This window comes from Myotis myotis, unplaced genomic scaffold, assembly GCF_014108235.1.
Source record: "Myotis myotis isolate mMyoMyo1 unplaced genomic scaffold, mMyoMyo1.p scaffold_m19_p_8, whole genome shotgun sequence".
Classification (NCBI taxonomy): Eukaryota; Metazoa; Chordata; class Mammalia; order Chiroptera; family Vespertilionidae; genus Myotis; species Myotis myotis.
This window is the reverse complement of record NW_023416390.1, coordinates 36,751,134-36,766,606: the sequence shown is the minus strand read 5'-3', so window position 1 is coordinate 36,766,606 and position 15,473 is coordinate 36,751,134. Positions and strand designations below refer to the sequence as shown.

The following is a 15,473-nucleotide window of genomic DNA, read 5'->3' as shown; positions in this document are numbered from 1 at the left end:
CTGACCTTTTGCTAGTGTTCTCCTGATTTAGTATTGATGGTTTTATACTTTCATGTGTATACAGTACAGTGTTTCCCATCTCTCCCGTACTGTTCTTTTTTGGGTTTTCCTGTCTGTTGTATTCTTTTTTGTTTACATGCAAACTTTATAATCAGCCTTTTGCTCACGGTTGCATTAGACCTCCTAAGGGATGTTTTCTGATTGCTAATGCCTAACATTCCACCTCTTTTACTGGCTTATAGTCCAACTACTTTATTGTCTTTTTCCTTTCTTTTGCCTATTGGAAAGGGTGGTCTTTTTCATACGTTTTCTAACCCGGTTGTTTTTAGTTAAGATAAAGCTGTTGGCTTCTGGCCCTGGTCGGTGTGGCTCCGTTGGTTGGAGTGTCCTCCTGTACATCAAAAGGTAGCAGGTTCAGTTCCTGGTCAGGGCACATATGTGGGTTGGGGGTTTGATCCTCAGTCGGGGTCCATGTGGGAGGCAATTGATCGATATCTCCCTCTCTCCCTTCCTCTTTCACCCTTCCTCTCTCTAAATTCAATTAAAAAATAAAAATCAGTTGTTATAAAAAACAAAGGCTGTTGACTGTATTCTAATTTTGCCTTCCTGTTATAGACAGTAAGAAAAATGTAATAAAGCAGCAGTTTCCCAGGGTTCGAGGCTTTGTGGGCAGGTGCTCTTCCTGTGCAGTCTTGTGCCCCTCTTGTGTGGGGACCTGCTCCAGTGGGTGCGGGCAGTGCATGGCCTAAACAAGCACTTTCCCATTAAGTAGAGCTTTGGGGCTGAGGTAAATGTATTTTGTCATGTTAAAAAATATAGTAGAAATCCACATATAAGTTGATCTGTGCAGTTTACACCTGTGTTCAAGGGGGTCAACTGAATATCCATTGATTTCTATTTTCTTGTAAATTTTTATCATGGATTTAAATTTTGTGGACATGATCACTTGATTATTTCTCTTCATAGATCTAACAATATGCTGAATTATATAAATGGATTTCCTAACATTGAATCATTTTTGGACTAAACCTCATTTGATCACAATGTAGAAGCCAGTGGTCTTAATTTCTATGCTAGTTGTGAAGTGAGGACCTTTTCTATTGCCTCTGTGATACAATTTAACGGTTTCTGTTGTAAATGTTGAATATTCTGTGTGAAACTGTACGCCTTGGGGGAGAAGAGAAGCTGGCTAATCTGTGACTTTGCTGGGACAGTGGTGGGAACCTTAATGGTTTGCTTCTTTTTAAGTTGCTGGCTGTTCTCTGTACAGAGTTAGAAAGACTAGAAACAGCCATCTTCCTCCCAGGTTTCTCCATGACCTCAGGAAGTTGGTTGATTTCTGACAGACAGTTTGACTTACGAGATGAAGGGTTTAGATTGTTTCCATTTTCTTTACTCAGATGAGTTGTCTGTTTTATTTGCTTGTAAAAGAGACAGGTAGAAAAGTTTATTAATAGACATAGGGTTTATGTCTGAAAAAGGTAGCCCAGTACTCCAGAAACAGAAATGAATCTGGTCTGTCAGTACGTCTCTGCCTCCTACGATGTCCCAGTATGGTGTTAGGAGTCACCAACATGGAAAGCAAGACAGATGAACTTGAATATCCCTGTCTTAGTGGTGGCTTATAGCTGGGCCGAGAAGATGTTGAATAAAGAATTATCTCTAAATGTGATAGCTGAAAGTGTGGCCCGGGTCATACCACACTTGAACTTACCCTAGTCAGGAGGTCTGGGAAAGCATTCCCAAGAAGGTGATGTTTAACCTGAGACTATTCTAAAGGATAATGGGGGTTGGCTAGGCAAAATCAGATGAGACTTGCATTCTAACTGGAGAGAATATTATGGAAGAACGTGCTTTTTCATAACCTACAAGTACTTTTATTTTCTTTGTTTCTCTACCTATTGTAGGCCTCAGCAACTGTTGCCATTCCCAAAGAACATCATCGCTTTGTTATTGGTAAAAATGGAGAGAAACTACAAGACTTGGAGCTAAAAACGGCAACCAAAATTCAAATCCCACGCCCAGATGATGCAAGTAACCAGATCAGAATCACTGGCACCAAAGAGGGCATCGAGAAAGCTCGCCACGAAGTCCTGCTCATCTCTGCCGAGCAGGTAAGGCCAACTGTGGACCTAGTATTCATAGGGCAGCCTTGACCCCAACAGGCCCTGTCTGTCCAGGTTGTGCCCAGACCTGTGCTCAGCTGTGTCCTTTCATTTCCAGGATAAACGTGCTGTAGAGAGGCTAGAAGTGGAGAAGGCATTCCATCCCTTCATCGCTGGGCCTTATAATCGACTCGTCAGTGAGATCATGCAAGAAACAGGGACGCGCATCAACATCCCCCCACCCAGTGTCAACCGGACAGAAATCGTCTTCACTGGGGAGAAGGAGCAGCTGGCTCAGGCTGTGGCTCGGATCAAGAAGATTTATGAAGAAAAGGTAGTGGTGGGAGAAGGGAAATCCCCATGGGCAGGGATGGAGAGTGAACTGAGTTCGTGCTGAAGGCTTTCCCTTCTATCTGCCAACCTCACTCCGCCTCCCGCCTCTCTCACTCTCCCACCCTGGGCTAGATGCACTGCTCACAAGTGGCCACGTCTTTGAGTAAGCTGTTAGCTCCATTTGGTGACTTTGAGGTCTGAAACTTGTTCCTTAATTTAAGGAGAGGATTTGGTATTACTGCTCTTCCAAACTGATCACTGCTTTTCCAAGTTGTAGTAATCAGTTTGGGCTTGACAAATTATCAGGTGATTCTTCTAAGGAGAAAACCCAACCCATGATGAGTGGGGTTTCTGAGATTGGCTGGTCATTGTTTCCCCTTCCAGGGCTCAGCAGCTGTAGTCTAGGCCCCATGTCCTGATCCCTGCCCTTTTGGTGACAATATTCTGTCTTCGCCTGCTTCTCCTGTGCCCTTCCCTCTGACATCTTTATGGTACTCTTACTTAGAAAAAGAAGACCACAACCATCGCAGTGGAAGTGAAGAAATCCCAGCACAAGTATGTCATTGGGCCCAAGGGCAATTCCTTGCAGGAGATTCTCGAAAGAACTGGAGTTTCTGTGGAGATCCCACCGTCCGACAGCATCTCTGAGACTGTGATACTTCGAGGGGAGCCTGAAAAGCTAGGGCAGGCACTGACTGAGGTCTATGCCAAGGTAACTGCCTCCCAGGGAATCCAGGGCCCGGGCTGTGTTCGTCAGGGTGCTCGTCTATCGCTAAGTCCAGCTGAGCAACCTGGTGCGTGCTTACGTAGCCTGGACGTTGGTTTGTTTGCTTGTTTTCCTAGGCCAACAGTTTTACAGTCTCCTCGGTCTCTGCTCCTTCTTGGCTTCACCGTTTCATCATTGGCAAGAAGGGGCAGAACTTGGCCAAGATCACTCAGCAGATGCCAAAGGTGAGGGAACATGTTGACCTGCTGCACTGGGTTGGCCTTGCATTCTGTTGTCCTGTTGCTGACTAACTTTTGGTTTGGTGTTGCTGTTTATCCCCTGGGGTGCCTTTGAAGACGGTGGCACATTTTTTTTTTAATTAGAATAAGTTTTTTTAAATACCTCTTTTTTAAGATGTCTTTTGGTCTTTTTAACCAGAGAGAATGCTAGGTTTGATGAATATCTTAAGAAATACCTCACTTATAGTTACTATGGCATAATAACTTCCTAATAGTTATGTCTGCAAATTCTGAAGAGCAAAATTTGTCTACAAACTGTATGAAGTGTAGAGCTCGTAGCGTTGTCCTCTGTATCTCTGTACCTCTGTCCTGGAGGCCTCAGTTTTCCCCAGGAAACACCAAAGGACACACCATTGTGTTGGATTCCTGTTATGTGTGGGTGTCGTGTCCTATTTACCCTGTAGCCACTTTATTTCTAAGATCAAAGTCCTGGTCACACTTAATGTGATAACTTTGTGAGGCTAGTCCCCTATGAAGTCACCTCCTCATCTGGTGTGTTATAAGCAGGTGGTCTGGTGACCACCCTCGCAGCTATACTGGAGTTAAAATTCCGTCCCTGTTAGCTGTCTCATTCTTTATGCAATCAGATGGGAGTAGGGGTTCTACAGTGCGAGTGATACAGGAAGGTGTGCTAAGGTATTTCATGCTTTAAGGTATTGGTGACAAGCACAGTGTGTAGGATTTCACAGTTCCTGTTTTGGTAAAGGAAAGATGATTAGACTAGATTAAATAACAAAATAATGGTTGTCCTCAGGCCCCCTTTGCACTTTTTCATGGTGTTGGTGGATTTGCATTCTCGTGAAGCAGTTTGGAATCAGTCGCTGCCACTGTGCCATCTCGTGTTCACTGTCCCTTATTTTGGTGCGGTAGGTTCACATCGAGTTTACAGAAGGCGAGGACAAGATCACCCTGGAAGGCCCCACGGAGGATGTAAATGTGGCCCAGGAACAGATCGAAGCTATGGTGAAAGACTTGGTAAGATGCCCCTGTGAGTGTTCCAAGTGCTTTGAACTGGGGATGGGCTGTCATTGTGTCGTGTGGCAGTCAGGCTTCATGGGTGGGCATAGAGACAAGAGGCTGGCCCAGTCGGAGAGTGGTGCATTCTGAGAGTTAGAAGCTGGCCAGAGCCATGGAGAGAGAAGACATTATTTTGAGGAAGGGTCTTTCAAGGGGGCCAGAGGGATGAGGTTGCAATAGTCTTGATGGCTGAGTGGTCAGAAAAGGCGGCAGCTGCTGGCTCTCTCCTGTGGTTCTGGCTGCCCAGCTGGCATGTCTCATGGATGCGCTCTGTGTCCTTGCAGATTCACCGCATGGACTATGTGGAGATCAGCATTGACCACAAGTTTCACAGACACCTCATCGGGAAGAGCGGAGCCAACAGTGAGTGAAGTGGACACCATGGGGGCAGGCTGGGAGAAAAGCCACCAGCTATTTGACTGGGTGCCCTCACCCAGTTGTTTGGCCTAGAGATGAATGTGATCAACTGGGTCAGTTCCCTGAGTCACCCACAAGGGCCATGGCAAAGGGACTCCCCAGGGTGTCATCCTGCATGTTTCAGCCAGAGCTGCTGGGTGAAGTCCACCAGTGTTGTCCTCCTCACCTCTAACCCCTGACCTGGAGCTCACCAAGGAGTCAGACGTTTCTAGACTCATGCCCAAGTCAGACAACTCAGGGAGGGATTCTGTTGGACAAACAGTAATATGTGAGCCCAGGTTCCATGTTGGATTACTTGTGTCAGGTAGGTAGCACAAGGTGGGGCAGCATTGGAAATGTGTTAGATGAGTTCTGCTTGAATCCCAGGATGTGTTTTAAAATCTCCTCCTTTGCTCAGTTTTACTGCATGGCCATCATGCACATCACAGTGCTTACTAGTTCTGGAGACAGTCCTGTGTTTCACCTTCAGTGGGAGGTGAGGGCTAACACTTAATCTGGTCGTGGGTCCTTCCGTAAGTTGCAAGAACTTCACCTCACTAAGCATGATGTCTCTGTGAGTGCGCCCTCTTTGGATGTTGCCCTGTGCGGTCCCTTTTTTTTTTCAGAGTACATGTAAACTTGTCACCTGCTTTATTTGGTGCCAGTTTTGTGTTATGGGAGCATTTTAAACAATAGCACCCACTCAGAGCAGCTCCGGTCATTGCTCACCTGCACACACCATAAACTTGCTTTTGTTCTCTTTGTTTATTTTGGTTAGTGTTTCCTTAAGAATGTAAGGAAATGCAATGCTAATATTAATCTCTGGTTTCTGCTCCCTAGGATGTGTGAAATCACTCAGTGTGATTCAGAGAATTGTGTCTGTTCTGTTTCTTCTGGTTCATTTCCTAACCCGTGTTTTCTTTCATAATCTAAAACCTGCCACCAGCTTCTGTGTGCTTGTCTGTTGTCCTGCATGGTTCCACCTTGGAACAGTGCCACTTCCGGCCCATGTCCTAGCACATGGGCTCATGGCTATCTCTGTGCTTGGAACCCTCCCTGTGACCCTTTAAGGAGTTTGGCTTCCCTTACACAGTGGACCAAATGCTGACCCTGTTTCTGGTGATAAGGCTTCTCCAGGGGGTGGGGCCAGATCTCTAACAGTGGGCACAAGGTGCTGGAGGAGGGTTTTCAACTCCACCTGTTCTGCAAAGACAGTGAAGAGCTCAGTTTGCACCTGAGCTGACAATGGAGTGTTAGGCAACAGCATGGCCGCCAAGGGGTTCTGAGGTAGTTGATGGGGGTGCTCTTATTTTCAGTTAATGTAAGGGCTTCTGGTTTTTAATTTTTATTTATTTTTTAAATTTTATTTATTTATTTTCAGAAAGGGAGAGGGGGAAAGAGATAGACACATCAACGATGAGAGAGAATCATCAATCGGCTGCCTCCTCACAACCCCCAGCCCAAAACCAGGGCATGTGGCATGACCAGGAATTGAACTGTGACCTCTTGGTTCATGGGTCAACATTCAACCACTGAGCCATACTGGCCGGGCTCCTACGACATTTGTCACAAAAACATCACCAAATTTTAAATGAAAATCCAAAACTCTTAAAATATCAAACATGAAATGTGAGCTACACATACATTTGAGAAAAATTAATGAAACAAAATAATTCTTTCTTCACCACTCATTCCAATTTAGGGTCATGTGTGGCTGGAGCCTCTCCTGGCAGCTCAGGGTACAAGGTGGGACCCACCCTGTACAGGTGCCCTTCCAACTCCAGGGATTCTGAGGGACTTTTCTGGATTTTCAAAGGCAGACAGATGACTCTTGTGTGTGTCTAAGATTGAGAGTCACTGGTATGACGTTATCTGCACACTCACAAAGATGGGGACAGTGCAGACAGGGCAGTTCTCTCACGTGCACATCCTTGTGATGTGGAAGGAACCTGGAGTCCTCAGAGGAAACTCCACACAGTCCACTGGGAGTCAACTTTTTTCTCATCAACATAACGAAAGCATATTGAACAAAATGACATTTTGTGAGGACCTGCTGTATTCTAAGCCTTGGACACACTCCAGATCAGCTGGGTCTCAGGCTCTGAGCAGTTGTTCAGCATGGACAGGTTGATGCTCCATGTGGTCAGTCCTGTGGAGATTGTGCCCAGCTCCTGCTAGAATAGGGGCAGTCTTGCTCTGGGGGGCCTCATCATCCTTTCTGCTTTGGGGTGACTGGTTAGGTTATTTGGGGCTTTAACCATGTTAATCATTGGTGGACTGTAGTACAGTCTGAGTCCAAAATGTTTCCTTTTGTTCTTAAGTCAACAGAATCAAAGATCAGTACAAGGTGTCTGTACGCATCCCTCCCGACAGCGAGAAGAGCAACCTGATCCGCATCGAGGGGGACCCGCAGGGTGTGCAGCAGGCCAAGCGGGAGCTGCTGGAGCTTGCCTCCCGCATGGTGAGCCCTGTGGCGGGTCCTGTGGGAGCATTGTTGGCATGTCCCAGAGAATGGAATTGCTAAGTGTCCCGTTGGACTACTGCTATGCCAGGGGGGCTCTGGAGATCTGCAGTGGAGAACTCAGCCTTGGTCAAACCCTGGCTTCCATGACACGTCAGTACCAACTCCAGGGATTGTGAGAGACTTTTCTGGATTTTCAAAGGCGGACAGATGACTCGTGTGTGTCTAAGATTGAGAGTCACTGGTATGACGTTATCTGCAAACAGAAAGAGGACACAGTGAGCCTTGTTCGCTACGTCCAGATTAAAGTACTATGCTGTCCTCAGCCTGCTACCAGCACCCGACTGAGTCAAATACACATAACCACACAATAGTGAGTCTCAACCTGGGCTGCACGTGACTCACTGGGGTGCCTTTGACTCCAGATGAGTCCAATATTGTATGAGTGCTCAGAGCTTAGCATGAACATGTACAGACTCTCAGGAAAGCCCAAGGCAATGTAGGACCTCTACCTCGTCAGGGTAGGAGCAAGTCCCAGGGTCAGCTTCCTTTACCCTGGCATTCTTATAGATCAAGCTTGTCAAACTCAAAGGCTAACATGGGCCAAATATCAAGGTTTAAGTTTATGTGGGCTGCAAAAAAAAAAAAAAGCTTAAATTTTCATAGAAACATAGGTTTATTTCGATAGAGACATGCTGAATACAAAGGGCTGAAATAAATGAGTAATCGTTAACGTAAAATAATAGAACGTTTTAATAAAAATTAATAGTTTTCCTTGGACATTAACTCACCAGACACTGAATAACTGCACAAATTAATAAGCATAACGCAAATAAACCTATTTTTCTTGTTCTCCGAAAGCAAAATATTTCCTGTAGCACACACCAAACAAGTCAGTACAAGACTAATGACATGGCAGTTGGCTGCTAAAATATTTGTTGCTGGTATTAGTGGAAAGAAATGGTGCACCTGCCCAGCGTAAGAGGAATGAATGCAACACAATTAGAGTAATCAATAATTAGCAAACATAGTTCGTTAATAATAACTAGAAACCTGGTGCACGGATTTGTGCACTGGTGGGGTCCCTCAGCCTGGCCTGCGGTGATCCAGCCGAAACCTGCTCCATGACATCCCCCAAGAGGTCCTGGATTGTGAGAGTGCGTAGGACCCCACCAGTGCACGATCTGGGCCAGGGAGTGACTGCAGGAGGGCTCCAGGGCATGTCCAGCCACGTCTCACCCAGTCCCTATCAGCCGGACCCCAGCAGCAAGCTAACCTACCCGTCAGAGCGTCTGCCCCCTGGTGGTCAGTGCACATCATAGTGATTGGTCAACAGTTGCTTAGGCTTTTACATATATATATCTATATAATGTATAACAGGATATTGTAAAAATTAAGTTATGAAATTTTTTTTTTAAAATATATTTTATTGATATTTTACAGAGAGGAAGGGAGAGAGATAGAGAGTCAGAAACATCGATGAGAGAGAAACATCGATCAGCTGCCTCCTGCACATCTCCCACTGGAGATGTGCCCGCAACCCAGGTACATGCCCTTGACCGGAATCGAACCTGGGACCCTTCAGTCCGCAAGCCGACGCTCTATCCACTGAGCCAAACCGGTTTCGGCATGAAATTTTTATTAAAACGTTTCTTACATACCATATTGGCTGGGTCACAAAAATATTGGTTGTGGGCTGCATGTGGCCCGAGGGCCGCAAGTTTGACATGCTTGTAGATGTTTTCACTACCCATGCGAAGGGCCCCAAATTGAAGGCCAGCTTTATGTAGTAACTTCGTGGCCTCAGCTATAGTCCAGGGCATGGCATGGCCTTCTGTCACTCTTTGGCTGTCCCTGAACTTACTCCTCAGCCTGGGAGTGTCCTAGGTTCTCCCCTACATCAGCCAGCTCTTATCCTGACCATCCATGGTCCCTTGCTCTGGCGTCTAGTTACTAGAGTGCTGAACACTCGTTTCTCTGTCACCCCAATGCTCCAGAATCTCCCAGATAGGTAGTGTTTTTCCCCGCTTTCCACCCCTGCTTATATATCTTCTGACGTAACAGGCCCTCAGGAGCAGCGGTCGTCAACTGGTTGGCAACTGCTGCTCTGGAGGATAGTGTGGACCATATAGGTTCAGTGCCCCATGTTGAGTGATTCTTAATGCACATGGGCAGTCATCCCAGCCTCCTGGTGGTGAGGAGGGATCGTTCCCTGCTGTGCAGTGTCAGGCCTCAGTTCTTGTTAAAACACAGCACTGAGTGAATGGCTCTGGTAAATATGGCTCCTGCGGTAGCACTTTTGGTTGGAGGGGTCTGCACTCAGTTCTTTCATTACACTTTGTTCAGGGGAACAGTGTGCACCCAGGGCAGCACACAGTGTGGCAGGTAGAGAGGGCAGGTAGCTAGTGGGTGCTGTCTACTGGCCAGTGTGGCTGGCACTACCTCCCTGCTGTGAGGAAGGTTGTTCACCTTGCTTGTAATAAGTGCATTTATTTCTTGTCCATGTTTTTTCAGGAAAACGAGCGTACCAAGGATCTAATCATTGAGCAGAGATTTCATCGCACAATCATTGGGCAGAAGGGTGAACGGATTCGTGAAATTCGGGACAAATTCCCAGAGGTAGTTACCCAGCAGCCTTATTTTGATAACCCTCCGGCAGCGGTCTGATTGGCACTTGGGAGTATTCAGTTTTTTAGCGTTCTCACCAATAATCGAACTTGGTCTCCTGGTGATTTATTCTAGGTTATCATCAACTTTCCAGACCCAGCACAAAAAAGTGATATTGTCCAACTTAGAGGGCCCAAGAATGAAGTGGAAAAGTGTACAAAATACATGCAGAAGATGGTTGCTGATTTGGTAGGAGATGCTTTCCATCCTTTATTGTGTGATGGTGGGGGCGGGGGAGGGTAGGGGATGTGTGCCATCAGCACACTTGGGCATTAGGTGAGTCTGCCGTCTCAGGTACTTGGGACAAAGTCATGATGCTACCTTTCAACACCTGAAATTACACTGGCAGAAATTGTCACAGCTTGAGTGTTTCATGGAATTAAAGTGGGGAGCTCCTCTATGTCCCATACCAAGTGACCTTGTTTCCTTCATGGGTCTTCAGACACCTAGGAAACTGTCCCATCCAGTGAGGAGAGAGACTTGTACAAGTAGTGTCATTTATGGATTGTTCTTTCCTCAGACCTAGAAAGGGAGGAGACGGTTGATGGAGAGGCTGCAGGCGTCCCTGTGCTCTCTACAGTCACTTGCGGGCATGCACTTAGCTTGTGACCCCCTGGGAGAGGAGCTGCCTGGGCTCCTTAGCACTGGGCTTGTCCTGCTGCCCAGTAGAGCTGGGTGTTCTGAGCTTAATCCTCTTTTTGTCCATCCCCAGCCTGCTCTCCTCCTGTAGTGGCACCCACTCCCTTTTACCCTAGAGCAGTGATGGCGAACCTTTTGAGCTCGGCGTGTCAGCATTTTGAAAAACCCTAACTTAACTCTGGTGCCGTGTCACATATAGAAATTTTTTGACATTTGCAACCATAGTAAAACAAAGACTTATATTTTTGATATTTATTTTATATATTTAAATGCCATTTAATAAAGAAAAATCAACCAAAAAAATGAGTTCGCGTGTCATCTCTGACACGCGTGTCATAGGTTCGCCATCACTGACCTAGAGGCCCAATTGAGGGCACCTGGGTAGACTTGATTGCTTCTGGATTGTGGAACACACATCTGACAGGTTGTAGGGTCTGTGGCAGTCCACTTTTTATAAAAGGGGGCCCTGCACCTGTCAACTGTGACAGGCCAGGTGAGTTAGTTGTTGAGTAGTTATCTCGCCCATCCTCGTGACGACTTCTGAAGGTCAGAAAGTAAGAGAGACGCAGGACAAAGTCTTCCCTAGCATTCTGTCGTTTAGGGACGCTCTAGCTTGACAGTTAATTTGGCAATCTCTTGTTTTTAAGGTGGAAAATAGTTATTCGATCTCTGTTCCGATCTTCAAGCAGTTTCACAAGAACATCATTGGGAAAGGAGGCGCAAACATTAAAAAGGTGACTGGCCGGCTTGTCCCCGGAATCGTGGCTCTTCTCACCTTGCCTCCATGGTCCTGTGCCATTCTAGCTTTAAATTTGAAGGAGGGGGCCTTACTTCCTAGCTCTGGGCTCTGGGTGTCTCAATGGTAGTTGCTTCTCACTGCGTCTTTTTCGTAGATTCGTGAAGAAAGCAATACCAAGATCGACCTTCCAGCAGAAAATAGCAACTCGGAGACCATCATCATCACAGGCAAGCGGGCCAACTGTGAGGCTGCCCGGAGCCGCATCCTGTCCATCCAGAAAGACCTGGTAATGTGGAGCTGGCTGTAGGACAGGCTCTGGCCTGGGGACAGGAAGGGACAGGAGGGCCAGAGCCCCTCATAGAGGAGCTTTGGTCTGGGTGGTGATCTCTGGCAGTGCTTACAGATAGTCCTAAGCAGCAGTAGCATTTGACTTGGGTGCTGGGAAATTTTCATGTCCTCAAGGTGTTGTATTCTTCCCAGTTTTTGAAAAATGAACATGTAAGAAACTGAACACATTTAAAGTGTGCAGTTGGATGCATTTGCCATATGTATATGTCCATGAAATCCCCTCCACAGTCAGGATAATGCACTTACCCATCACCCCCAAAATAAGCCTTGTGCCCCTCCCCTTTTTAAAATATATTTTTATTAATTTCAGTGAGGGAGGGAGAGGGGGAGAGAGATACAAATATCAGTGATGAGAGAGAATCACTGATTGGTCGCTTCCTGCACGCCCCCCACTTGGGTTGGAGCCCGTAACCCAGGCATGTGACCTTGACCAGAATTGAACCTGGGACCCTTCATTTTGCAGGTCAGTGCTCTATCCATTGAGCCAAACCAGTTAGCACCTCTGTTCAGCATCACTTTCCCAGCTTCCCCACTGTCTGTCGAACCCCCAGTCCACTTTGTTAAAGTAGATGAGCTTGAATTTTCATGTAATTGTCTAAAAGTCATAGTATCTATTCTTGAGTCTAGTTGCTTTCACTTTGCATAATTATTTTGAGATTCATCCATGTTATGTATATCAGTACTTCATTTTTTAAAAATATATATTTTTTTATTGATTTCAGAGAGGAAGGGAGGGAGATAGATAGAAATATCAATAATGAGAGAGAATCATTGATTGGCTGCCTCTTGCATGCCCCCTACTGGCGGGGGAGGTCAAGCCCACAGCCCAGGCATGTGCCCTTGGCCAGAATTGAACCTGGGACCCTTTAGTCCGCAGGCTGACACTATCCACTGAGCCAAACCAGCTAGAGCAGTACTTCATTTCTTAATTGAGATATAAAGACATACAACATTATCCTTGGCTTCACTCATCTGCACAGACTAGTCCTTCCTATGGCTATTTTTTTTTATTGTATCACCAGCTTTGTAGTTTTCTTCATGTTTCTTTGCTTGGAGTTCATTGAACTCCTTGGATATTTGAGGTTAGAGTTTTCATCAAATTTGGAAAAATTAAGGTCATTATTTAATAGTTTTTTCTGTCCTCCCCTTCAGGGAGTCTACTTACTGCGTGTTAGGCAGCATGACATCCTACCATTCACTGGCTCTCTGTTTATTTGGGTCGGGGGGGGGGGGGGGGTGTTGCTAAGTTTTTCTTCATGAGTTTCTTTCAATTCATTAGTTTTCTGCAGTGTCTATTCTGCCTGTGACCCCATCTAGTATATTTTTCATTTCAGATACTGTTTTCACCTGTAGAAGTTCAATTTGAATTTTTTTGGTTTTATACCTGACACGTTTAGTCATTTCCTTTGGCTTCTTGACTCTATGCTCTATAGTGAAAATACCTGTTTTAGTGTCATTCCTGTGTTGTTTTCTATTGTTTTATCCTGGTTGTGGGATTTTCCCCTGTGTCTTTGCATATCCAGTATTTTTCTTATTATGCCAGACATTAGGAAGTTTACTTTGGTGGATGCTGGATACTTTTGTGGTTTCTGTAAATACCTTTATGCTTTGTTAAGTTACTTTGAAACAGTTTGCTCCTTTTTGGACTTGTTAGGTGGGGTCAGGGTGGTGGTGTAGGCCCAGTTGTTCCCTCTTGAGGTGAGACCCTTCTAGTACTGTGCCCAGGGTCCTATACTTGTGGACACTGACTAAGCTGCCATCCCCGTGTTCTCTCGTTCTTCTGCTGGTTCTTCCCCTGGCCCAGGCAGTCTCCCTACATGTGTCAATATGGTAGTCTCTCTCCACATTCTCTCTTCTTGGGCTCTGACCCACCAGCTCCTAGCACCTTGATCTTCCTGGGCTGTCAGCTTTGTGTCCTCAGTGCAGGGGCTCAACCAGGGCACAGTCATAGGGATCACCTCATTTGCTTTTGTCTCCAGGGTCTTGAACACCATTGTTTCATGTGGCAGATAAATGCAGTCTTTGTTGTTTCGTCTTGGTGGGAGGCAGAGTCCTTGCTTATATATAGAGTTTAATGGGAAAGGTTGATCCATAAGCATCTCAAACTTGTCTTTACTGCTCGAACCAGAGAGGGCCTGAAGGAGCAGCGCTGTTCATGATCTGACATCGCAGCTTCTCTTCTGCACTGTGTGACATACACACGCACACATACACGCTTTGGGCTCCTTCTGCACCAGGTCTATTGAATACTCACCACATCGATTATGGCTGACTCTTGCTCTTGCCCTTCTTGCCACACAAAAATATGGTTCTCTTGTGCCGTGTGTGATTTCAGGCCAACATAGCCGAGGTGGAGGTCTCCATCCCTGCCAAGCTGCACAACTCCCTCATTGGCACGAAGGGTCGCCTGATCCGCTCCATCATGGAGGAGTGCGGCGGGGTCCACATTCACTTCCCTGTGGAAGGCTCGGGAAGCGACACAGTTGTCATCAGGGGCCCTTCCTCGGATGTGGAGAAGGCCAAGAAACAGCTTCTGCACCTGGCAGAGGAGAAGGTGAGTGCCACCCCGGGAGGAGTCACTGTGTGCTACTTGCTGGAAGTGTCCTCTCTTCAGGATAGAAACTCTAAAAACCCTGTCTTTGTGGCAGGTCAGAAAACTTCATGTACCTTTATGTCTCTTTGATCTTGCCATTACTGAAGGGTCTTTCAAGGTCAGATGCCCACGTCTGTAAAGTAGGAAATCTATTGTTTACCTTAAAAAGGATTTTTATACAGTTAAATCCACCCTTGTTAATGTAGTGTTCACAAGCAGTGTTTGTGTGACCACCTCTGTAATAACATGTTTTGCTCATCGGGCCCCCAAATTCTTCATTGAATCGCCTTTGCCCCTTCGTCAAACCTGTCTGCCAGTCTGTGTGTGGACATGCTGCTCCATTCCAGGGACACCACAGGTTGGAGTGGCTGCCTTGACGGGACACCTGGTGGATCCAGCAGCATTTTTGCATTTCAGATTGCTGTGGCTGTTACAGACCCTTTCCCTTTCCAAAAGCATTTGGAAAATTTCCAGGGGGGAAATTCCTGCTTGGATTTTTATTGGGATTATGTCAAAGCTAAAGATCAAATTCAGGAGAATTCTCAGCATTTCTGAATCTTCCAGTCTAGCACGTCAATTTTTTAAGGTTTTGACTTTTCATTGGCATTTTGTAGTTCTTCGCATGCAGGTCTTATTCATGTTTTGTTCAGTTTTACATCTGTTTTGTTTTTTAATGCTATCATAAATGGTACTTTTGTAATTCATAATGTAGGGCATAGAAATACATACTTGATTTTGTGTATTGGCCTTGTTTTGTGTGTCTGGTGTAAAGCTCACTTATTAGTTCCAGTAGCTTTTTGTGTGGATTCTTAGGAGGTTTTTTTTGTTTGTTTTTTTACTAGAGGCCTGGTGCATGGATTCGTGCATCAGTGGGGTCCCTCGGCCTGGCCAGCGGAAATCTGGCTGAAACCAGCTCTCCGACATCCCTCGAGGGGTCCCAGATTGCAAGAGTGCACAGGCCAGGCCAAGGGACCCCACCAGTGCATGATCCAGGCCGGGAAGGGCTCCAGTGTGTGTCCGGCCCATCTGACCCAGTCCTGATCGGGTCGGAGCGTCTTCCCCCTGGTGGTCAGTGTGTGTCATAGTGACTGGTCAAACGGTCGGACGCTTGGCATATTAGGCTTTTATATATTTAGATATTTGTTAATCCTTACCCAAGGATATTTTTCC

At 46.1% G+C, this 15,473-nt stretch overlaps 1 protein-coding gene across 5 annotated transcripts in view; it reads left to right on the top strand.

The window, feature by feature from the left end:
• Positions 1-15,473, top strand: part of LOC118661375 (high density lipoprotein binding protein) — an 81,716-nt gene that overhangs the window by 53,055 nt on the left and 13,188 nt on the right. For all 5 annotated transcript variants that reach the window (XR_004969315.1, XM_036319390.1, XM_036319389.1 and 2 more), the window contains exons 6-17: positions 1,908-2,114; positions 2,224-2,439; positions 2,944-3,150; positions 3,282-3,389; positions 4,314-4,418; positions 4,745-4,823; positions 7,178-7,317; positions 9,832-9,936; positions 10,060-10,173; positions 11,271-11,357; positions 11,517-11,648; positions 14,046-14,264. Coding sequence is in view for 4 of the 5 variants with exons in the window: in XM_036319390.1 (XP_036175283.1) it covers positions 1,908-2,114; positions 2,224-2,439; positions 2,944-3,150; positions 3,282-3,389; positions 4,314-4,418; positions 4,745-4,823; positions 7,178-7,317; positions 9,832-9,936; positions 10,060-10,173; positions 11,271-11,357; positions 11,517-11,648; positions 14,046-14,264 (1,719 nt within the window). In the remaining variant the exon portion in view is untranslated. The remainder of the gene's footprint in view (positions 1-1,907; positions 2,115-2,223; positions 2,440-2,943; positions 3,151-3,281; positions 3,390-4,313; positions 4,419-4,744; positions 4,824-7,177; positions 7,318-9,831; positions 9,937-10,059; positions 10,174-11,270; positions 11,358-11,516; positions 11,649-14,045; positions 14,265-15,473) is intronic.